Genomic DNA, 23242 nt, shown 5'->3' with positions numbered 1-23242 from the left:
CATACTTCTCTATATATTTCTATGGTTCACGTTTCTTTTGGCAGTGAGCATAGATTCCCTGTCACATATTCCACATTTGCCACAGAAAAAACATAATCTCTTTAAAACAACCTCGGAATCGTGTTTTCATAGAGCTTCAGTGTAGCAATGTTGCAGATTGAGCTGTGTGAGGTTGTCCTATGAGAATATCAACCCACGGTGTGACAGATGAACATTAGTTTGTAGTACGATCAGTAATACGGTAGTGCAAACTTGCTGACTTAAGTACATGAAGTATGTGAGCTCAAGCACAGGAGACACTTGTGTTAATACTGAAATAGTCAGTATTGGTCCACATTAAAGAAGATAAGTTCTTGTAACACGTGAAAGACCTGAGGTGTGGGTGTCGAGTCCACACACGGATAACACATCCCTCGTGTGGACGACCTTCACATCATATTGCTGGTGCCACGTCTACAGTACTTTTGTTTCATTGCAAGGACCGAGTTCTACAGGTAGACAAATAACAGGCTTTTGGGAACCCTTTACATATAACATGAAAAGGTGTTTTGATGTTAATAAAAAGTGGTGCCACCCCCCCTCTCTAGGCCTCCGACATACGATTGAACTTGTTTTGTCATTCGATTAAAGAACTCATGTCAGTGGTGTCATATCAGAGTACACAGCTTGTATGAGTAAATTAGCTTGGGATTTCACATGGAATACGTAAGCGTGCTCACACGCGCAGGGCTGAATATTTGATTTGTCACTCCTTGCAAGAACAAAGACTTAAAATAAATTTCAACACAGAAATAATGGCATCCAGAGTGATGCACTGCGCATCCAGAATACCACTTAACAAGGCTCAGCATTTGGCGTACCAAAAAGGGGTTGGTACCCTCATTAAATGAGGTTAATATTTGCTATGGTTTAGTGCAACCTTTTCTACGCCCACCCCCGAGACTAAAGCATGCAAGATATGAGGTGCAAGCGAGATCTTCTCACATGCTGTCACAAACATCCCCAAATACCCAAACAAAGAAATCTCAAAGCTGATCACATACTGGGCTCAAAATTAATTATATTTTTGTATGAGCCACACTACGTCATGAAAACAAACAAACCGTCTTTGGTACCGGCGTAACTACTCTCTCTCTCTCTCTCTCTCCACACAGCCTGCAATCTATGTCAACTTCATCACAACAATTTCAAAATACTTTGAAAAAACAATGGTATTGAAAAGCATCCAAGAATATCACAGCCATATTCTTCATAGAAGGTATTTGATGCCGACAGCTGAGCATAAACAATGATCTGATTGGATAATATTGTGGCAGTGATATAACTTGGATATGTCACCACACAGGTGAAAACACTTTCATGTAACCATGGTAACAGACTACAGGTTCTATTCTGTAAGACAGGGATTCCAGACCAATACATACACAGGTAGGAACAACAGTGAAAGAAACTGATGACCTCATTCCCTCATTACACGGACCTCATTCCCTTCAATTCTCCACTCACAAACAGCCTGATGCAACTCATGAAATGCTCGCTCAAGGAATTTTTGTAGCTCCTCCGACAGCTGAAACAGGCCACTATGTAATTAGTCGTCTGTTCTAGTCTATTTGGTATTATTTATTTTAATCTTTAACATTAATCAGCAAATGCTAAATATTATCAAGACTATTTTTACAATTTTGTTATTTACTGCAAATATCAGCACTCTGGCGTAAAAGCTGTCACGATGAAAGGGATTTATAACTGTAGCATTTTTCTGAGAAATTAGGAAACAAGATCCAACTATGATTGGATTACAGTGTTAGCTGTTGCAGGTCCACACAACATCAGACTTGTGTGTAAACTGATGGGAAACAAATACATGTGGAGGCTGCATTGATCTGTCACGTTCCACATGTTAGTAGAGTGTCAATATGATGGACCGATTGTCAGTATCGCATGCAGAATGACATCAACAGTTTACTTGTCACTGAAGGTTGCTGTGACACATTAGACCTGCCATGGTATGTCCGTTGGAAGGAGATGCGAGCCCAGGGTGATGGAGGTCGTAGTTTATCACTTCGGAGTATCTTTTGACAAACATGGAAATCATCCAACAGAGTTGGGTTTTTTTCTGTTGCTGAAATATCGCCAGAAAAACATTACTGGTATGAAAATATTATTTTGCCATTTTTAATGACTTAATCATGTTAATAAAAGTTCCTGTTTCCAAAACTACTCCAGGCCTTGGGAACACAACAAAAATATGACGACTTTTCCAGGATTTCATTACCCGAACAAAGAACTACAAACCCTGACCTACGTTGCTGGCACGCCTAAGGGAGGCAAGTTCGCACAGAAAACTGCTCTGCCAAAGATGACTAGACAACCCTTGTTCCCAATCAGGGAATATTAATGAATCTAGAAGCTTTATAAAATATGAACACAATGATTCTGAAATCTGCACTATTATTGAAGAGTTAACATAAATAATCATAAATACACCATTGTACAGAAACAAAATTGAAAAAACAACTTATTTCACAGAGAGGCAAAAAAATGAAACTACATCCAGTGACAGAAGCCAGTGTACACATTGTAGGGCCAGCACAAGCAACACAACACGCCAACCCTCCTTCTCCTCATCATCTCCTCCATGTAGGACTTACATTGCAAACAGATTGGATTCATCCTCTTGGGTGCACCAGTACACACAGGTATCACGCTAAGCTACGTCTCATGTAGGTCTTACATTGCAAACAGATTGGATTCATCCTCTTGGGTGCACCAGTACACACAGGTATCACGCTAAGCTACGTCTCATGTAGGTCTTACACTGTAAACAGATTGGATTCATCCTCTTGGGTGCACCAGTACACACAGGTATCACGCTAAGCTACGTCTCATGTAGGTCTTACACTGTAAACAGATTGGATTCATCCTCTTGGGTGCTCCCGTACACACAGGTATCATGCTAAGCTACGTCTCATGTAGGTCTTGTAGCATAATGGTTCTTTAATATACATATATCTGTCATGGCATGACAGATTAACTACAGTGAAATGAAAGAATCGTTTGCTCTTTAACTTCTTTTGAGTATAATACTAACAAATGACTCATTTTCTCTCGTACTTGCAACAGTCAGGAAGATATTTATCTATATCTACCAATCCCATACCGCAGGTTTTGTAAGAAGTTAAGGTGCAAGAACTGAATCTCTGTCTTGAATTGTTGCCATGGGACTACAAATCCCCAAACATGACATTTATCACAAAAATGTGTGTGAAGATGAAGTGAGTCAAACAAAAGGGCAATCCCAGCACAGGTATTAGATAAAAATAGATTCATTGGAGTAAATCCTTGAAACAATGTGTTGGCTATGACACAGCTGTCACCGTTCATGTCGCTGGTAAACAATCTTGTTCATCCACTGGGACGACACACTGTTAGCTGCTGGCAGCTTGTAGCGATGGTGGAGCTTAAATGCGTGCTCTGAGTGAGCAACTGAATATTGTCAATGCAGCCATCTTACTGAAATTTGCAGCGAGGGTGTTTAACATTACATTAAACATACTCTGAGGTCACTAAACTTAAAAACATTTAATGGTAGAGACAAAATATTTCCTGACGTGAAAAAGAAATGGACTAAGGCAATACATTTGATTAATCCCAGCACCATATGGACCTTGAATCATTCTGGTACAGATACGTAATATCGTTCAGCATGGTGCTTGGCACAGACTGCCAGACCGATCGGTCGGTAATGCCCAATCATACACAAGCAGACCTTCTATATATACCACTCTACTCTTGATAGGGATATTCAGACATGTCTTTCTATTTAAATATACACTTGACATATGATGAGAATCAGTTTTGTGTTTCATGGAGAGATAAAAATATCCCTATCAAAGTGGAGTAGTATGGAACAATCACAGACCTCGTGTTTATCTCAGTTATCAGCTCTACAAATGCTGGGACGATCTTGAGGGACAATAACAGCCTGGAGCAGGTCTTGAATGCTTGTGTCACAGCTCCGAAATACCATGAATTAGCATAATACTTGTACAGTTTGACCAAACTCATAACAACCTACAAATTAATCTTACTCAAACCTCGGAGATTATCTGAAGTACTCATGTTCCCACTACCCATGTCAAAGAATGTAAAGTTGATCCAAATGAAGCAGAATTGTCATTCCTTTCTGACAAAACTCAGAAATTACATCCGTAAGATTTTCATGGAAATCTGGTCTGAATTTGATGTCTGACAACAGGTAACTGCAGTTCCCCCAGTTCACAGTCCTTATCAACTGTTTTGCACTTTGAGTTCTTCCTCTTCGTAACCGCTGTCCTCTTCGATATCTGGCGTGGGGGCACGCTGGGACCGCACGTACGATGCTGGCTTCTCTCCACGGACAACCTCATCAGTGAGAATTACCGTGGAAATATCCGAGCCAGGAACGTCAAACATTGGTTCCAGAAGGATGGACTCCTGAAAAGAGGCGATAGATGCACGATAAGTTCCAACAACTTCAAGTACAGGATGCTGAGCCGAGCTGTTGTAACTATTGGTGTTCTATGTGGAAAAAAAACCAACGCAACTGGAATAGACAAGGTGATGGATCCACAAGAGACACCCCTGACATAGGACGACATGAAGACACACCTTCATCTCAATCAGCTCTACAGCGAACATGGAGTTGTACACGTGGACTTATTATACACCAAAAACATGCAAGAAGTAAATAATGACAACTATTTAGGTGATTGTGCTGAGTATACATCAACAGTTCACAGTTCAAAAACATTTTTCCCCCAATGTGTTTTGTTTGTTTGTTTTTTGTTTAATGCCGCACTCAGTAATATTCCAGCTATATGAAGGCGGTATGTAAATAATGGAGTCTGGACTAGACAACCCAGTGATTGACATCATGAGCATCAATCTACACAATTGGGATGCGATGACATGCATCAAACAAGTCAGCAAGCCTGACCCCGTTAGTCACCTCTTACGACAACCCCCAATGTGTGTGGTATCGAACCTCCACACTGTGATGAACTTTGAAGGTCAAGCCATCAGTTCAGAGAGAGATTATCTTCATCACTAGCTGCCATGATACACCCTGACCACAGGTAAGTGTTCAGATTGTCACCTTAACATCCCTGTTCCCTGCCACTACAACAACCAACCACCATTTTTGTTGCTGTTACAACAAGCACCGTTATAACACAAAATAGTCAGAAATGAGCACTACACGGAATGTATTCAGCCCTGACATCTCTGTGGAGATCAGGAGACAGAAGCCACCTCGTAGAAGTACCAGCAAGTGAAGACTATCCCATCACCATTGCAACAGATGACACACAGATAGAGATGTCATCGATGACATCCCTACACATCTCCCTACTTTCCTGCCAGCATCTGTTATGAACTAAAGCAGGGCTAGAAAACAGTAGGGAAGAGGGTGAGGACACGGTATCCCTTACCATGATAGCGCGCAGACCTCGGGCTCCAGTCTTCCTCTCCAGGGCCATGGCAGCTATAGCCTTCATCGCCTCGGGCTTCACGTCCAGGTGAGCCTGCAACATCCACAACTATATCTGGGTATCTGCTGGAAACTAGCCACAAACTGCAGTATAGTTTTCATAGTGAAAACAAGGGAATAACGATGTAACTCCTGTTTTGTTATTCTACACAGAGAACTAATACAACAGAATGGGACCATGACGTTTTCAAGAGCCTTGAAAATATCTCGCTTGTATTATCTAAGTTATTAAAGTGGAGAATATGAATTGCATTATCATGTCGCTATCAGCAGCCTGTTCATCTATACAAGGATGGGGAGAGAGGCCATCTTTGATACATACTGATTGACATTGGCAATAGTCTTTGATAAACTTTTCAGCAAATTTCACATTATTGTGGGTCTGATGAGCCAGAGGTATAGTTCTTCTACTATTCCCAATGCCAGCTGATGTTGGTATTAGGCCATAGTATAAGCTGTCAACCGATCTCGAGGGGCACGTGGTGTGATGTACCCTGTGTGTGGGCCCATGTACCTCGAGCTGTCAAACCCTCACACACACGGTACATCACACCATATGCCCTGAGGGAACGGTTGACAGAAAATTTATCTCCCTGACATTCATTCATACAGACCTGGAATATATATCAGAAGTTTCACCAAGCCAGAATAACTTGGCATACTTATCTTAAGTAAACAACAACACAACTGACACTGAAGTATGCAGCCATGTTGACATTCAGCAGACGACACAAATGAACTGAGTTACTTCCCTTTACCCAATGCATTCGGATATACATAGGTTCCTTTCAGCTCAACGATTCTTATGCTAGCGGGCTACATCAGCATGGAAAAGAGATGCCTGCTCCTTACCAATCAGAAGCTAGTATTTAAATGTAAGGTGAGATCGACTTATCTGTTACATGATATTGGTTGTAATCCGGACACACTACTTGCCTCCTTCATAGGTTTAGGGATATTCCTTATACTGCTATTTAATCATAATAATGAAAACAACAAATTTTTCATTCACAGGCTGAGATAATACTATGTACCTTCGTTCATAGCGACGAAATAATATGATTTTTTTTTAAATCGGGGAGAACTATTTAGGCTTTCACAATGGATGTTTTGTAGTGCATCAGCTGCAGAGACACAGCCGTGTGCTGCCTGGCCCTCTCACCTTGTCCATGCTGAAGAGAGCCTGGTACTGTGGCACCAGGGCGTTGTGCGGCTTCGTCAGGATCTCCACCAGCATCTCCTCCGACAGACTGTGGAAGGGCACGATCACCGGGAGTCGGCCCACAAATTCAGGAATCATGCCAAACTCTATCATGTCTCTTGCCTCTACCTGACGCAACAGTACGTCTTTCTCTTCGTTCTCGGCAACAGCCGTGGCGCCGTCAGCCTGGTTCTTAAAGTCGGCAACAGTAGCAGCGCGACGGCCCTGGTTGGTGTTGGACATGGCGCCAAAACCCAAATACTGAAAAGTGTCATGTATACAAGTTTATATAATCCACAAGAAATTTACATCATTTATGCTAAAAACGGGGCGGTCGGGTAGCCTAGTGGTTAAAGCTTTTGCTCGTCACGCCAAAGACCCGGGTTCGATTCCCAACATGGGTACAATGTGTGAAGCCCATTTCTGGTGTCCCCTGCCATGATATTGCTGGAATATTGTAAAAACGGCGTAAAACCAGACTCACTCACTCACTCACTCACTATGCTAAAAACACATGGACAATAAATACATTATTCTGAGTCCAAACCTTCCTCACTTTCACCTTGATATTATATTGTAAATGTACAGTCAGATCCTGTTAATCCGACACATGAGATTGAGGTTATCTAAACATGTCATTAATCCTGTTTTGTTAAAAGCATTATTGTTTATTGTGAAGCGAGTTTATCTCTGCAGCCATGTAATATGCAGCCATGTAATATGCAGCTAAAAAGTGGACTCAAAACCTTGGGCTGTGTACTCGCTGGCAAATGAGCACGGAGTACGGTGATCACTGTTGGATGAATGAGACTGACTAATGAGTGATTTCGGTAATTCGTAGAAAATTAGGTGTGTCGGAGTCGGACTGAGAGACTGTCAGAATAACGGATCTAAATAGCTGATTTAATCGGGTCCCATCACTAGTGTTCCATAAATCTGATTGTCAGATTAACGAGACTTGACTGTACATTGATATTAAATGCTCCTGTTCCGAAGGCTCATCAGTAAAGTCACCAACACTGCCAATGCTGTGTGTGGTCATCAAATGGGTAAACACCATGACATGAATGCAACTAGTCCCAAATTCAGGACAAGACATATATCTAACATTATTACACAAGTGGATATGTCAAGTTCTGTTAGGTGCCCTCGAGCTGGGCAACAAGTGGGTGGTTCTAGCTCTAGTAAGGAAGTCTAGCCAATCGACTGCTCTGCTGACTTTTTCCGTTTTCCTCCTGCTGATGATCCTGTCCAGGCCGTTGAAGGCGCCCGAGGCGACAAACAGGATGTTGGTCGTGTCCACCTGCACTGTCTCCCCACGCAGCTTGCGGGAGTTCCGCTCCGGGACATTCACCACCGTCCCCTCCAGCATCTTCAACATGCCCTGCAGCAGAAACACACTCAGGTACAGGACACCGGAACACCTTCAGATGGAGGATCCAATAAGACATGGTCAACTCTCTCTACATTCAGGATACAGAAGTATATAACTATAGACAGGCTCCTAGGGTGAGAGTCTTGTGTTGTCTAAGGTTGTTCCTCTCACCTGCTGAACTCCCTCTCCCCCGACATCTCGCAGCTGGTGGATCCCCGGGACGCTGCCGATCTTGTCCACCTCATCCAGGAACACAATACCTGTTGACAAACAATGATTCAAACCATAAAGGCCTACAAGGGAAGGTAGCTGATACTCTCAACATCATTGGTCAGTTTGCATAAAGCATTACAATTATAGGACATTTAATACATAATTACTTCACATTCTATCTGATCTTTTTGACCAAATAACCTGAAATTTCTTTTTTTTAAACAAAGTAGACATAGGGTAGTGGAATTATTCTCATTAGCAAAATTATGAACCATCATTCAACTACAGTGAGTGAGTGAGTATGGTTTTACGCCGCTTTTAGCAATATTCCAGCAATTCCGCGGGGGACACCAGAAATGGGCTTCACACATTGTACCCATGTTGGGAATCGAACCCGGGTCTTAGGCGTGACGAGCGAACGCTTTAACCACTAGGCTACCCGACCGACCCCATTCATCTACAGAGACAAAGCTCTACTTATAACTTACTGAGCCTAATATGTATGTCTGTTTGTACCAAGTGCATGTCAAATTTTTCAAATTGATTTCTAACCCTTACTTTTCCACAGAACATAGTCCTTTGAACACACTGAATAACTCCAATTGTTATTTACCATACTACATCAATAATTCCTGTGTTATGTGAAAACTGTCATGCCTTTCAGGTGAGGTGAGGTCAGCTGAAATGGGGTTTAATGTCACATTCAATGAGTGAGTGAGTGAGCATGGTTTTACGCCGCTTTTAGCAATATTCCAGCAATATCACGGCGGGGGACACCAGAAATGGGCTTCACACATTGTACCCATGTTGGGAATCAAACCCGGGTCTTCGGCGTGACGAGCGAACGCTTTAACCACAAGGCTACCCGACCGCCCCTATGTCACATTCAAGAATACTGCACTTATATATAGCGATGTGCATGCATGCATGCATGCGCGTGTGTGTGTGTGTGGCTGTTTGTACTAGTCCGAAATAATGCCGATGTTTTAGTGCTAGCCCACTGAGGTACAATACCACAGTTTAACATGAATACCCCACTCAGACACAGTACACCGACTCTGACCCGACCAGTCCTTGTTTTATCCCCTTAATGCCAAAAGCCAGGCAGGGTAATAACAAGAACCATCTTTAAATGTCTTTTGGTATGACGTGGTCGGGGATTGAACCCCGGAACATAATCAAACAGTGAGTACAAGATAATGTGCATGTTCAAATTGTTGGGATCAGAAGTGGTTTTGTCTGGTGCAACTAGGTTTTCATGTCAAAATGCACCAGGTGCAAGTTACATCAAGCCCTGGCATCTACTAAAGCTACTGGGTGCGTACCTTGCTGAGCCTTGTCTACGTTGTAGTTGGCATCCTGTAGCAGCTTGGCGATGACGGACTCGATGTCCTCCCCCACGTAGCCGGCCTGGGTGAGGGTAGTACAGTCACAGATGGCAAAAGGCACGTCCAGACACCGGGCCAGGGTCTGTGCTAGCAGTGTCTTCCCTGAACACATGGTAACAATGTCAGAATCAAACACTGGATCAGGGAGTTTCGTAGTCCGATGATCAGCTTGCTAGTTATTTCAAAGGTTTAAGGAAGATTTTTAGTAGTTACAATAGAGTAAAATAATTTTCATTTGTTAAGAAATACTTACTCTCAAAAACAATTTTGACATGTTGGCTAGAGTAATCTTTGAGTCAGTGAGTCAATGTTGCTGTGTGCCATAATTGGCAATATCTACACTGTATCTTGGCAGCACATGAGTAATTGTGACACACAAGCTTAGTTTGTTTGTTTGTTGTTTAATGCAGCACTCAGCAATATTCCAGCCATCTGTAAATAATGGAGTATGGACCAGACAATCCAGTGAGTGACATCATGAGCATCGACCTGCGTGATTGGGATACGATAACATGCATCAACCTAGTCAGCGAGCCACCTTCCTATCTGTTGCCTCTTACGACAAGCATAGTCGCCTCTTAGGGCAAGCATGGTTGCTGAAGACCTATTCTCTACCTAGATCTTCACGGGGAGACACACACGCTTAAGCCAGGTAAACCAATGTTTGAAAGCAAGAACAAGAGTTTGCCACTAACGTGGCTATATCGCCCGCCCCTGTTGCAGAATTTATGACATAATTAAATCTAAACAAACCCTAACCTTTTTTAACCGAGGTGGAATTTGTCATGGAAATTGTAAAAAAAAGAAGAGTTTGGAACCGAAGTCCATCTTGTTGCCATAGAAACGTAAAAAATAAAAATTTCGAAAATTTCTATATACCAAAAGGCACCAATTCAGCATGTACCTGACAGACCTGCAAAGTTTCATAAAAAATATTGAACAGTTTATGAGTTATGCTCCGGAAATGAACCCTACACTCACAGAACCTAAGTCCATCTTGTTGCCATGGAAACGTAAAAAATAAAAATTTCTAAAATTTCTAAATAGCAAAAGGCACCAGTTCAGCATGTACCTGAAAGACCTGCAAAGTTTCATGAAAAAATATTGAACGGTTTATGAGTTATGCTCCGGAAACGAAACGTGACAGACGTACGGAGCCCGTCTCTATAATAATCAATGCTGTCACTGTCAGGGTACAATGACACAATTCAACCATGTCACATATTGTAGCCACGTGGTCCTGATCAGGGCTGACGTAAGCTGGATGCTGGGGGCCTGTGTTGACTCTTCCTGCTGGACATGAAACATCAGTGTCCTAATGTCAACATTTAGCATGGGAGGACTCACCTGACCCCGTGGGTCCTAGCATCAGGATATTACTCTTCTCCAATCTCAGCTCATGACTCGTTGACTCCAGGATGTCGGAGCGGCGGGCTGTCTCCTCTTGCTGCTGCTGTTGCTGCTGCTGTTGCTGTTGTAAACTTGGGCCAAGTGGATTCCCAGGGCCACTCACAGCAATATGCAGCATGTCTAAGTCATACAATACAGGCTGTTATATGCCAGTGTATCTTATTCTTTAACAATAATTGTAACTTTATTACATTGTTTCTGTTCAGATTCAGTAGACGCTCACTGCATTGTGTTTGGACAGTGATCAGTCGTCAGGAATTTTTACTACCTTTAGATGCTGGTAGTGTGTAAACTTCCGGACTGGGTATACCCGGGACGGTGATAGTATATTATGGAAACATCTGGCACTATAGAAATTTCCAGTGGCTAGGTAGGTTGTATATAAGGGTATAATAGCGTGTTTACGTATCTCTAACACATTTCGTCTCTCACACATTTTCATTGCTTTGGTACCAGCTTTCTACCTTTAACTATAGTAATACAAACATTCTGTAAGTAAATATTTTATCTTACCTCTTGGCGAAAATGTGTTTGGGTATCGTGTTGGGTCATGTACAGTAACCTCGGTGTTCTGCTTGTTGGTGGTGTTGACTGGGAGGTTGTGATAGATCCGCTTGTAATGGTTGTACACGGCCACAGCCAGCACCTTCTTCGCGTAGTCCTGGCCCACCACAAACCGGTCGAGGAACTCGAAGATCTGAAACAATCACACTCATACACCTGTAGCGACAACAGCTAAACCACTATCGACAAATCTCAGAATGGAAATGTCACATTAAGAACAGATAAAACATGTACAAATGAAGGTGGTCTCCCGGAGGGTCGCGGTCACTGTGGAGGCCAGCGGTAGAAACAAAGAGGTTCAGTCCACTAGTCCTTATAATGATAACATATAGCAAAACTGGCAAAAAATGGCAAATTTCTACTAGTCCTTATGATACCTTTACTATTGGGCAGTTTGGCAAGGACAAAAGGACTAGTGCCAATTTCTAACGCTGGGAGGCGGTACTTTGGATCTCTACTGTCCCTGTGGGTCAAGCGCTAGGGATCTCTGCTGTCCCTGTGGGTCCAGCACTAGGGATCTCTACTGTCCCTGTGGGTCCAGCGCTAGGGATCTCTAGTATCCTTGTGGGTCCAGCGCTAGGGATCTCTACTGTCCTTGTGGGTCCAGCGCTAGGGATCTCTACCGTCCTTGTTGGTCTAGTGCTAGGGATCTCTACTATCCTTGTGGGTCCAGCGCTAGGGATCTCTACTGTCCCTGTGGGTCCAGCGCTAGGGATCTCTACTGTCCCTGTGGGTCCAGCGCTAGGGATCCCTACTGTCCTTGTGGGTCCAGTGCTAGGAATCTCTACCGTCCCTGTGGGTCCAGTGCTAGGGATCTCTACTGTCCTTGTGGGTCCAGCGCTAGGGATCTCTACTGTCCCTGTGGGTCCAGCGCTAGGGATCTCTACTGTCCCTGTGGGTCCAGTGCTAGGGATCTCTACTGTCCTTGTTGGTCCAGTGCTAGGGATCTCTACTGTCCCTGTGGGTCCAGCGCTAGGAATCTCTACCGTCCCTGTGGGTCCAGTGCTAGGGATCTCTACTGTCCTTGTGGGTCCAGCGCTAGGGATCTCTACTGTCCCTGTGGGTCCAGCGCTAGGGATCTCTACTGTCCCTGTGGGTCCAGTGCTAGGGATCTCTACTGTCCTCGTTGGTCCAGTGCTAGGGATCTCTACTTTCCCTGTGGGTCCAGTGCTAGGGATCTCTACTGTCCCTGTGGGTCCAGTGCAAGGGATCTCTACTGTCCCTGTGGGTCCAGCGCTAGGGATCTCTGCTGTCCCTGTGGGTCCAGTGCTAGGGATCTCTGCTGTCCCTGTGGGTCCAGCGCTAGGGATCTCTACTGTCCTTGTGGGTCCAGTGCTAGGGATCTCTACTATCCCTGTGGGTCCAGTGCTAGGGATCTCTACTGTCCCTGTGGGTCCAGCGCTAGGGATCTCCACTGTCCCTGTGGGTCCAGCGCTAGGGATCTCTACTGTCCCTGTGGGTCCAGCGCTAGGACTCTCCACTGTCCCTGTGGGTCCAGTGCTAGGGATCTCCACTGTCCCTGTTGGTCCAGCGCTAGGGATCTCTACTGTCCCTGTGGGTCCAGCGCTAGGGATCTCTACTGTCCCTGTGGGTCCAGCGCTAGGGATCTCTACTGTCCTTGTTGGTCCAGTGCTAGGGATCTCTACTGTCCCTGTGGGTCCAGTGCTAGGGATCTCTACTATCCCTGTTGGTCCAGTGCTAGGGATCTCTACTGTCCCAGTGGGTCCAGTGCTAGGGATCTCTACTATCCCTGTTGGTCCAGCGCTAGGGATCTCTACTGTCCTTGTGGGTCCAGTGCTAGGGATCTCTACTATCCCTGTGGGTCCAGCGCTAGGACTCTCCACTGTCCCTGTGGGTCCAGCGCTAGGGATCTCTACTGTCCCTGTTGGTCCAGTGCTAGGGATCTCTACTGTCCCTGTTGGTCCAGTGCTAGGGATCTCTACTGTCCCTGTGGGTTCAGTGCTAGGGATCTCTACTGTCCCTGTGGGTCCAGCGCTAGGGATCTCTGCTGTCCCTGTGGGTCCAGCGCTAGGACTCTCCACTGTCCCTGTTGGTCCAGCGCTAGGGATCTATACAGCCCCATGGGCCCTGTACTAGAGACATCTACTGTCACCGACGCCTCATAGGGGTTGGTACTAGAGACATCTACAGTCACTGAACCCCCATGGGCCCTGGTACTAGAGACATCTTCTGTCACTGAACCCCCATGGGGCCTGGTACTAGAGACACCTACTGTCACTGAACCCCCATGGGGCCTGGTACTAGAGACATCTTCTGTCACTGAACCCCCATGGGGCCTGGTACTAGAGACATCTACAGTCACTGAACCCCCATGGGGCCTGTACTAGAGACACCTACTGTCACTGAACCCCCATGGGCCTGGTACTAGAGACATCTACAGTCATTAACCCCCATGGGGCCTGGTACTAGAGACACCTACTGTCACTGAACCCCCATGGGGCCTGGTACTAGAGACAACTACAGTCACTGAACCCCCATGGGGCCTGGTACTAGAGACAACTACAGTCACTGAACCCCTATGGGGCCTGGTACTAGAGACATCTACAGTCACTGAAGCCACAATGGGCCTTGTACTAGAGACATCTACAGTCACTGAAGCCTCAATGGGCCTGGTACTAGAGACACCTACAGTCACTGAACCCCCATGGGGCCTGGTACTAGAGACATCTACAGTCACTGAAGCCTCAATGGGCCTCGTACTAGAGACATCTACAGTCACTGAAGCCTCAATGGGCCTGGTACTAGAGACATCTACTGTCACTAAACCCCCATGGGGCCTGGTACTAGAGACATCTACAGTCACTGAAGCCTCAATGGGCCTCGTACTAGAGACATCTACAGTCACTGAACTAGGGCTGCAACGATACAGGAAGGTCACGATACGATACGCATCTCAATATTCTGGTCACGATACGATACGTATCTCGATACGCAATGATAAAAAAAACAAGACTTAAAGCATGTCAAGTTTGAAGCTTTCATGATTTTGGAACAGTCAAAATTATTTTATAATAACAAGACTACTGAAGTTGTTCAGCTTCAAAGTGGAACTTTCTCTAACTTTCCTTAAAAACAATTCAAAGTTCAAACACCAGAAAATAATTAATGTGCTCCACCAGTGATACAACGTCAAAGAATTTTGATGCAATGGTCGAAGAAATTGTATCTCAATTTTTTGTTTTATCAGGAATAATATATTCAATATCGTGTTACCTTAGTTGCAGCTTTTACTATATATATATTTAAAATTAGAAGAACCCTAAGTGTAGCATTTTGGTACTGGTGATTGCTGTTACAGGATATTTGTACGTACATGTATGGAACAATTTGACCAGTCACCTCAGGGACTTCCCGTGCTACATGTATTTCGATGGCGAAAACGTTATGTTGACATATATTAGCCAAATTGCCACAAATATGACTTTGGACGAGTCAAAGTAGGGCCTTTTTTCATATATGTATCCATTCTCTAGCAACTAAAGTTTGTTTCAATGCGTCAAAAGCGGTAATCTGACCGTGGTTGCTGTATCTCTTCACACACGATTTCACATAATATAACTTAATGAACACAATATTAAATGAAATTTTGAGTAAAATTAATAAAATATACTACAAACACAAGTCCAGATATATAATGAACACGTTTTAATAACAAGATAGTATAATAATGGTATTGAATTGCGTACTTCAGTTCGGACTTGCTGACTTGTATTTCCATTGTTATGTGCTTGCGGGGATCAGCTGATAATGTTTAATGAGATGGGGAAAAACATCTGTCGGTGTAAAACCTGAGCTTATTAAAAATGTAAGTACGTTTTTGGGAGCCATGCGTTACCGCGTGCTATAACCAAGTTTGCGGTTTATTGAAAGGCACAATAGCGAGCAAACGCTGTACTTGAGATTTGCGTTCTGTATCGTGGCGTATCGATAAATGGGCCCACGTTTATCGTATATCGTATCATGGGTCAAGTATCGCGATGCATCGGAATATCGGTGTATCGTTTCATCCTTACACTGAACCCCCATGGGGCCTGGTACTAGAGACATCTACAGTCACTGAAGCCTCAATGGGCCTCGTACTAGAGACATCTACAGTCACTGAAGCCTCAATGGGCCTGGTACTAGAGACATCTACTGTCACTAAACCCCCATGGGGCCTGGTACTAGAGACATCTACAGTCACTGAAGCCTCAATGGGCCTCGTACTAGAGACATCTACTGTCACTGAACCCCCATGGGGCCTGGTACTAAAGACATCTACTGTCACTGAAGCCTCAATGGGCCTGGTACTAAAGACAACTACAGTCACTGAACCCCCATGGGGCCTGTACTAGAGACATCTACTGTCACTAAACCCCCATGGGGCCTGGTACTAGAGACACCTACTGTCACTAAACCCCCATGGGGCCTGGTACTAGAGACATCTACTGTCATTAGCCCCCATGGGGCCTGGTACTAGAGACACCTACAGTCACTGAACCCCCATGGGGCCTGGTACTAGAGACATCTACTGTCATTAACCCCCATGGGGCCTGGTACTAGAGACACCTACTGTCACTAAACCCCCATGGGGCCTGGTACTAGAGACATCTACTGTCATTAACCCCTATGGGGCCTGGTACTAGAGACACCTACAGTCACTGAACCCCCATGGGGCCTGGTACTAGAGACATCTACTGTCATTAACCCCCATGGGGCCTGGTACTAGAGACACCTACTGTCACTAAACCCCCATGGGGCCTGATACTAGAGACATCTACAGTCACTGAAGCCACAATTGGCCTGGTACTAGAGACACCTACAGTCACTGAACCCCCATGGGGCCTGGTACTAGAGACATCTACAGTCACTGAAGCCACAATTGGCCTGGTACTAGAGACACCTACAGTCACTGAACACCCATGGGGCCTGGTACTAGAGACATCTACTGTCACTAAACCCCCATGGGGCCCGGTACTAGAGACACCTACAGTCACTGAAGCCTCAATGGGCCTGGTACTAGAGACATCTACAGTCACTGAACCCCCATGGGGCCTGGTACTAGAGACATCTACAGTCACTGAACCCCCATGGGGCCTGGTACTAGAGACATCTACTGTCACTAAACCCCCATGGGGCCCGGTACTAGAGACATCTACAGTCACTAAACCCCCATGGGGCCTGGTACTAGAGACACCTACAGTCACTGAACCCCCATGGGGCTGGTACTAGAGACATCTACAGTCACTGAAGCCTCAATGGGCCAGTAGTAGGGATCCTACCTTCCTGGGTGGAGGTGGTGGTTTCCGTTTCTGACCAAGTCGCTCATCTTTGTTATCCTTAAAGCTTTTCTTTGAATCTGTTTCTGAGAGCACCACAAAGAAATGATGACACTTCTCACACTTGACGAACCGGGTAGAGGCTAGACAGACAGATTGTGTCAGTACATCAGCATGTATCATTATAAACATATGTACAAATTGTATTAATGAGATGGTATCAATTTGTTCATCACAATGATATAGACAGATAGACTGTGTTCTGAATTTTTTAAAAGTTTCTCCTAAATGAAAGATCGCAATCACTATCATCACAGACAGAAACTATGAATACCTACACCATGCTTAGGACTCTTGTAGCCATATAATTACAAATCTGGTTCTGATTTGTACCTTATTTATTGCATGTAATCATTTAGCTATTCCAGGACAACTTACAGACAAACGTCTCCACATGCGTGCATGGATCCCCACACTTGGGACATCTCAGCTGGCCAGAACCCTTCTTGTCCCCTCCTTTGTCCCCTCCCCCCGTGGTCCCCCCCGAAGTGGGGCTCTTGTCCCCATCGCCAGAGCCGGCGGCATAGCGCCCCAGACACGGGGAAGTGGACAGGCACCTGCTGGACTCATTGGATGAGGCAAGGTACCTCTGTAGTCTTTGGATGCTGGCGCCTACAACAGATACATACATACATACATATATACATACATATATATAGACAACCAGCAACCAGGAGTTGCCGCAATTGACAGGGGCTAAAAAATATCATTTTATGCTTAATTTGAGAAAGTATGAGATATATTATAGTCTTAGTCACATTTCACATAATTAATATTTCTCTGAAAATTATGAATAAATATTGAAGATACTACAGATACATGTTCAAACATGCCACTACCTCCATAAAACTGACCCACAAGCTAAAGCGTCTGTGATAAATATTCTCCAAACATTTGAAAAATCATGATAATAACACACTTAAAACATTATCGAAGCTATTGATCAGAAAACATATTAGAAGGAAACATTTCAACGCGGAAATACCTTCTTTACTTTAAATTTGCAGGGACAGATATGAAAATGAAGGTTGCGTGTTCTAATGAAATATCCTGCGGACAATTCTAACAGGGTTGTGCATAAATATGTTTGAATGAAAAATTTAACATATTTGTTTTAATGGTGGACACAATCTGAGTAAAATCACATCCTTCATCCGACCAATCAGAGTGAAGGTCTGAAATGTAGTTTTTAATCATGCAACCTCATAAAAGTTTACATTCAAAGGCGGCATTCTGAACAACAGTCAAGGTCTTTACAGCTGATTCCGTCAAAATCATCGTCTATATCTTGCTTCAATGGAATAAACATTGGAAATGGAAGAGACTTTCCATAGCCCATGAGAAGTACTGCCATGCAATCTTGTCCATCTATTAGACATTCCAGAATTTTCATTTGTTCAGTTTTCAAAATTTGAATCGAGAACTTTGTCAAAGCATAGTCTTGAATGGAAATCGCTATTTTGAAATCAGTGCCGTAAAGACTAAGAATGCCACTTCCTGATTGGCTAAAGTCAACTTCAGGTTAGTAATTTCACTGGCTGGTCAAAGTTCATAGAAAAAAAATCACTCTGATGTGACTTGTAAAGTGATGACCTCGGATCTTTGTGTAGCAGTAGCAGGCATTAACATCTGCTTTGAATGAGATTGGTGGTGGACACCATTTGGTCTGCAACTAGAATTACCCATATATGTTATATATCTCATGGCATGTTCAACGGATAACTATATTTCATTGGATGCTTTTTGTTTTTTGCTTTTCTTCCTGATGAAACAGAGACTCCTACACATGTGGGAGGAAGTCTTGTGTTTGTAAGAAAATATTTCAGATGAATTAACTTCTTTTCACTTTTGCAGAAGAATTACAAAGTGACACTGTAGTGTCATAGGATTTATACAAATAATACACATTCATAAACACTTGTGAATTGCATGTACTCATTTTTCCTGTCATCAAAAAATAAATTAATCATGTAACAAATGAACTGTTTGCCTGTTCCGGCAGTACACTCAGAGTGTGTGTTGATCCGATTATAAAATAATCGAATAGGTGGATTAATAGTCTGTTTACTCAAGAGAAACATTCCAACGTGTCAGACGACTTGACAATTGCAAATATATCTCTGACAAACTGTTATTGACATTATGACAACTGAAATACAGTTAACTACGGTTATAACGGATATAAAGGGATCACTAAATTTAGTTTGTAATAACCGTAGTTCGTTATAATCACATATACAGCAAATGGACAGGGCCAAAACACAGTTTGTTATATCTGGCAGTTCGTTATAAACATAGTTTACTGTATATGAAAACTATTCAAAGTATGATGATGTTTAGATGATCTATAGTATAGCAACATTGATCTAAAAACAGGTAGAGGTATAGTATTGCAACTTCGTACTGGTAGTGCAGACTACGTGGCATGAAATGAATGCTGTTTGTTTAAACATTATAAATGTATGAGGTTTAATAAATTAAAGAAGATAAAGTGGCATGGTCAAATACATTATCTTCAGCTACTGTCATTTTTCAATGCCATTCTTTTTATGTGTCCATTTTAGACAGTAATGAATGCATGGAGAAGTTAGGGCACGGGATAATCTTAGCTATACACAAGTGTGGTTCGAAGGTGTGGGTTTTTTCAACTTGAAAAGATCACTGGAAACACTTGATAGAATTTGTGTTAAGACAAAAAAATAATTGATCTCAACATTAGTCTTTGTGTCAGAGCAGTTTGGCTACTCTAGAAAACAACCCCTGTAAAACTCACACCATGACAGGCTGGTTAAGACTAGGGCTGCAACAAATACACTATGAGGCGAATATGATTCGCATCATGAATATAGGGTAGCCAATACGAATATTAATTCACGAATACAATAATAAGGCAGCAGCTGAAGTATTATTTGTTATATTCAGTGAAACATGAACAACATAAATTATTTGAAATGTTTTGTTAATTATTAATATATTGATATACTTCACTTATCAAGGTACTAGTATCTGCTCAAATGCGACAGTGACCAAAATACTGTCAAATTAACTATTGTAAGTTGTCTTTATGAAGAAATCTATGCATATAACATGTTCATATGAATATTTTTAGGTACAGGGTATGTAAATGCACATGCTTGCATATACATAAATATTCAATTCTAGTGCCCATGAACAATGAATTCAATTCATTAAGGGATACAGTTCGATTCACCGAATATGCGTGTGAATTGCAACAGCCCTAATTAAGACATTAAAAGTTAACAAGCTAGTTTAACATGGTTTTATGAAACAATCAATGTTTCAAAATAAAGCATGAAATTGAAAGATGAAAGATCCTTTTCATGACCATGATGACCCCATTTGTTAAAAGTTAAAGACTTAGCAAGTTGAGAGTGTCTCTAGATTTAAATACTACTGCCCAGGACCCAAGGAACCCCTAACATTTTTAACTCTGTATTACATTTAATAGTATAAAAGGCTGTATATTATATATTTGTAATGTTTAATAATTATATACCATCATGATATACACATGGCATTTGGGAAAGTAAAAGGATTGCAACATAGCCTAGAAATCCTTAATAGGTATCCTAAGTTCTTTAAGCACCTCACAAAAGAAATGGAAGTGTAACAGTTAATAATGAGTTATATGTATATCAAAGTATAACTTGAAGTTTTGGTTTGGTGGTTTGGTTTTTTGTTTAACGCCGCTCTCAGCAATATTCCAACTATATGACGGCGGTCTGTAAATATTCGAGTCTGGACCAGACAATCCAGTGATTGATATCATGAGCATAGATCCACGCAATAGGGATACGATGACATGCACCAACCAAGTCAGCGAGCCTGACCACCCGATCCCGTTAGTTGCCTCTTACGACAAGCAGTCGCCTTTGACGGCAAGTATGGGTTGCTGAAAACCTATTCTACCCTGGATCATCACGGGTCAACTTTAAGTATATATATCATCAGTCAGTATTGTCATTAAATCACAAATTTCCTAACTGTTAGCTCTAAAACAACCGAGTATTGACCCTCAGAACAGAGCTCTAGATAAACTTTGGGTAATTTGGGTATTTCAACCAGGGGTTTGATTTCGATTGGGTATCCACAATTCTTAGAGGCTATTTAAAGTTTTTCACCCACCTGTTTCTTGACATTTGGGTATTTTAACTTGAAAACCTGAAAAACTATGTGAAATGTCTGCGTCTGCTTGTGGCTCCCTCCCCGGGAAGCCATTTTGTTTGCAAAACCTAGCACTGTAGAATCACCAATCAGAGACTGTTTAAGAAACAACATGTACATTGACTAGGCACGATGTGCTTTTCAATTGATAGCTATCAGTATGTTTCTCGCAGAAGCTTTTCCTAATGTAACTGTTGGCAAGTGAATTTAGCGTTAGGCTGATACACAATATACCATCATTTTATCTACAGTTGTTATTTTAGCAGCCGTTTACCTAATAGTGGTAATTTAATATATACATTAATTCTATTTCAATAGAGTATTTATATGAGGTCTTTGAAAGGCATTTAGAAGTGATTCACATAAGGAAGAGAATATATGGATGTCAACTTCTTTATTTTGAGGAATACGTTTCGGAGTATATGCTAATACTGAAGGATGATGGAGTAAGCATATACTCCAAAACGTTGTGTTCCTCATAATAAAGAAGTTGACATCCATATATTCTCTTCCTTAGAGTATTTATAGTTTTTGTTGCTTATTTGATAAAATAGGATTTGATTTGTCTGCATAGTTCATTTTATTTAATGCATATTTTCTGCAAATACACAGCTTATCTTGAGCTCTGTTGGACATTTCTAGATGCGAACTGCCCTAAGCCACAATTGTGTGATCATCAGCTTGTGACATCATCGACTGTTGCATTTCCCTCACAAAACCAAATAGTTTTACCGATTAAAGGTCTTCTGAAGGGAATGGGCCATGTCCACAAATACTGACATCAAAATAAGCAGTCGTAAAAAATAGTTTGATACTTGATTTTTCCTTGAACATGATGAATGAATGGATTTGAAACTACTAATTACCAGACACAACATTAAATATTGTACATGATTAATGAACAAACAATTATAATCTCAAAGTATTAAATAATCAGAGACCTAAAATATGATTTGGAGGCTATTTTTTATTTATGATTAAACAATTGCACTAAATACTTTTAAAGAAATAGTTGTGGTGTTTTTTTTAAAGAAGTGTACAAAGCAAATAGAGAATAACAGTAAAAGTTAAAAAAAGGCCATTTGCATATCTTGGTTGTAAAAGATGCAGACGATGTTATCGGGTAGATTTGTAATGATTTTACGAAAATCAACCACATGTGACATTAACAATACATACTTGAGAAATCTCATGTGAAATGACATCACGAATGACGGATGCTTTATCTCGAAAACCTCCTACAGATATACCATACTCAGTATGGAAACACAATATTCTATTCCCTCTTGTAGAACTCATCCTATAATTCATTCAAACTACAAAAAAACCCAAAGAGAACATATCATGTTATTTGATCTAAAGTCAGTAGCAAATGAAAACAATCATAAAACTCCTAAGCCCAAAACACTGGGAAACATGTCCTTGAAAGGAATTCTTACCAGATGTCTTGGCTCTCACACGTCCAAGTGCAATTCTTCCACATCTAGCTGCATTTGACATTTTCGGTTGTAGAAAGTCAAGGAGACGAATGTCATGAAACACAAATTCCACTGGCCCGACGTCAAGTCATTCACTGTCTACCCTGATGTGAATCTAAGAATAGATATCAAACAAGGTCCGGATTTTACGTGACAGTCTAGTAAATGATATCAATTATTACTCATTATTTTCCATCCAGTGGACTAAGACAGTCTACTAAAAGGAATATGAAGACTTACAGTGTTCACACTACTATTCAATGGAACAACAGGCCCTTGAATGACATGAAAAAGTTACAGGAACAATTTGTATGCTATCAACTGACCACAATCACGTATTCTTGTTGTGATCCCGTCTTGCGCATGGCAGTGTTTGAAGGTCAAGGTTGTAAACGACACTTAGGGGGAGGGATAATTGCAAGTTTTTGTGTATTTGTGTTCTTTAATCATCTATTTTATAAACCTACTTTTTTCTCACTTTAAGAAGTATGGTTGGTAAAGTTCATATGATTTATTGTTTTAGCTCATGTACACAATTCCGTATATATGCTAGGCCAAG

At 42.2% G+C, this 23242-nt stretch overlaps 1 protein-coding gene across 2 annotated transcripts; it reads right to left on the bottom strand.

Moving 5' to 3' along the window:
* Positions 1 to 1390: 1390 nt before the first annotated feature.
* Positions 1391 to 23047, bottom strand: LOC139471373 (ATP-dependent clpX-like chaperone, mitochondrial). 2 transcript variants are annotated; one of them, XM_071253718.1, is made up of 12 exons: positions 23010 to 23047; positions 22645 to 22798; positions 17399 to 17632; positions 16964 to 17103; positions 11631 to 11814; positions 11055 to 11237; positions 9645 to 9809; positions 8278 to 8366; positions 7951 to 8115; positions 6693 to 6992; positions 5472 to 5564; positions 1391 to 4476 (listed from the first exon to the last, which is right to left on the bottom strand). In XM_071253718.1, exons 2-12 carry the CDS (start codon positions 22703 to 22705, stop codon positions 4291 to 4293), a joined length of 1800 nt encoding a protein of 599 aa, XP_071109819.1. In that variant the 5' UTR covers positions 22706 to 22798; positions 23010 to 23047; the 3' UTR covers positions 1391 to 4290. The 2 variants fall into 2 exon arrangements, with proteins under 2 accessions (XP_071109819.1, XP_071109809.1); XM_071253708.1 differs by having other exon boundaries at positions 22924 to 23039.
* Positions 23048 to 23242: the final 195 nt, after the last annotated feature.

This window comes from Haliotis cracherodii, unplaced genomic scaffold (assembly GCF_022045235.1).
Source record: "Haliotis cracherodii isolate W230 unplaced genomic scaffold, xgHalCrac1.p SCAF_1, whole genome shotgun sequence".
In the NCBI taxonomy this organism is placed as follows: Eukaryota; Metazoa; Mollusca; class Gastropoda; order Lepetellida; family Haliotidae; genus Haliotis; species Haliotis cracherodii.
This window is presented reverse-complemented; position numbering and strand designations above follow the sequence as displayed.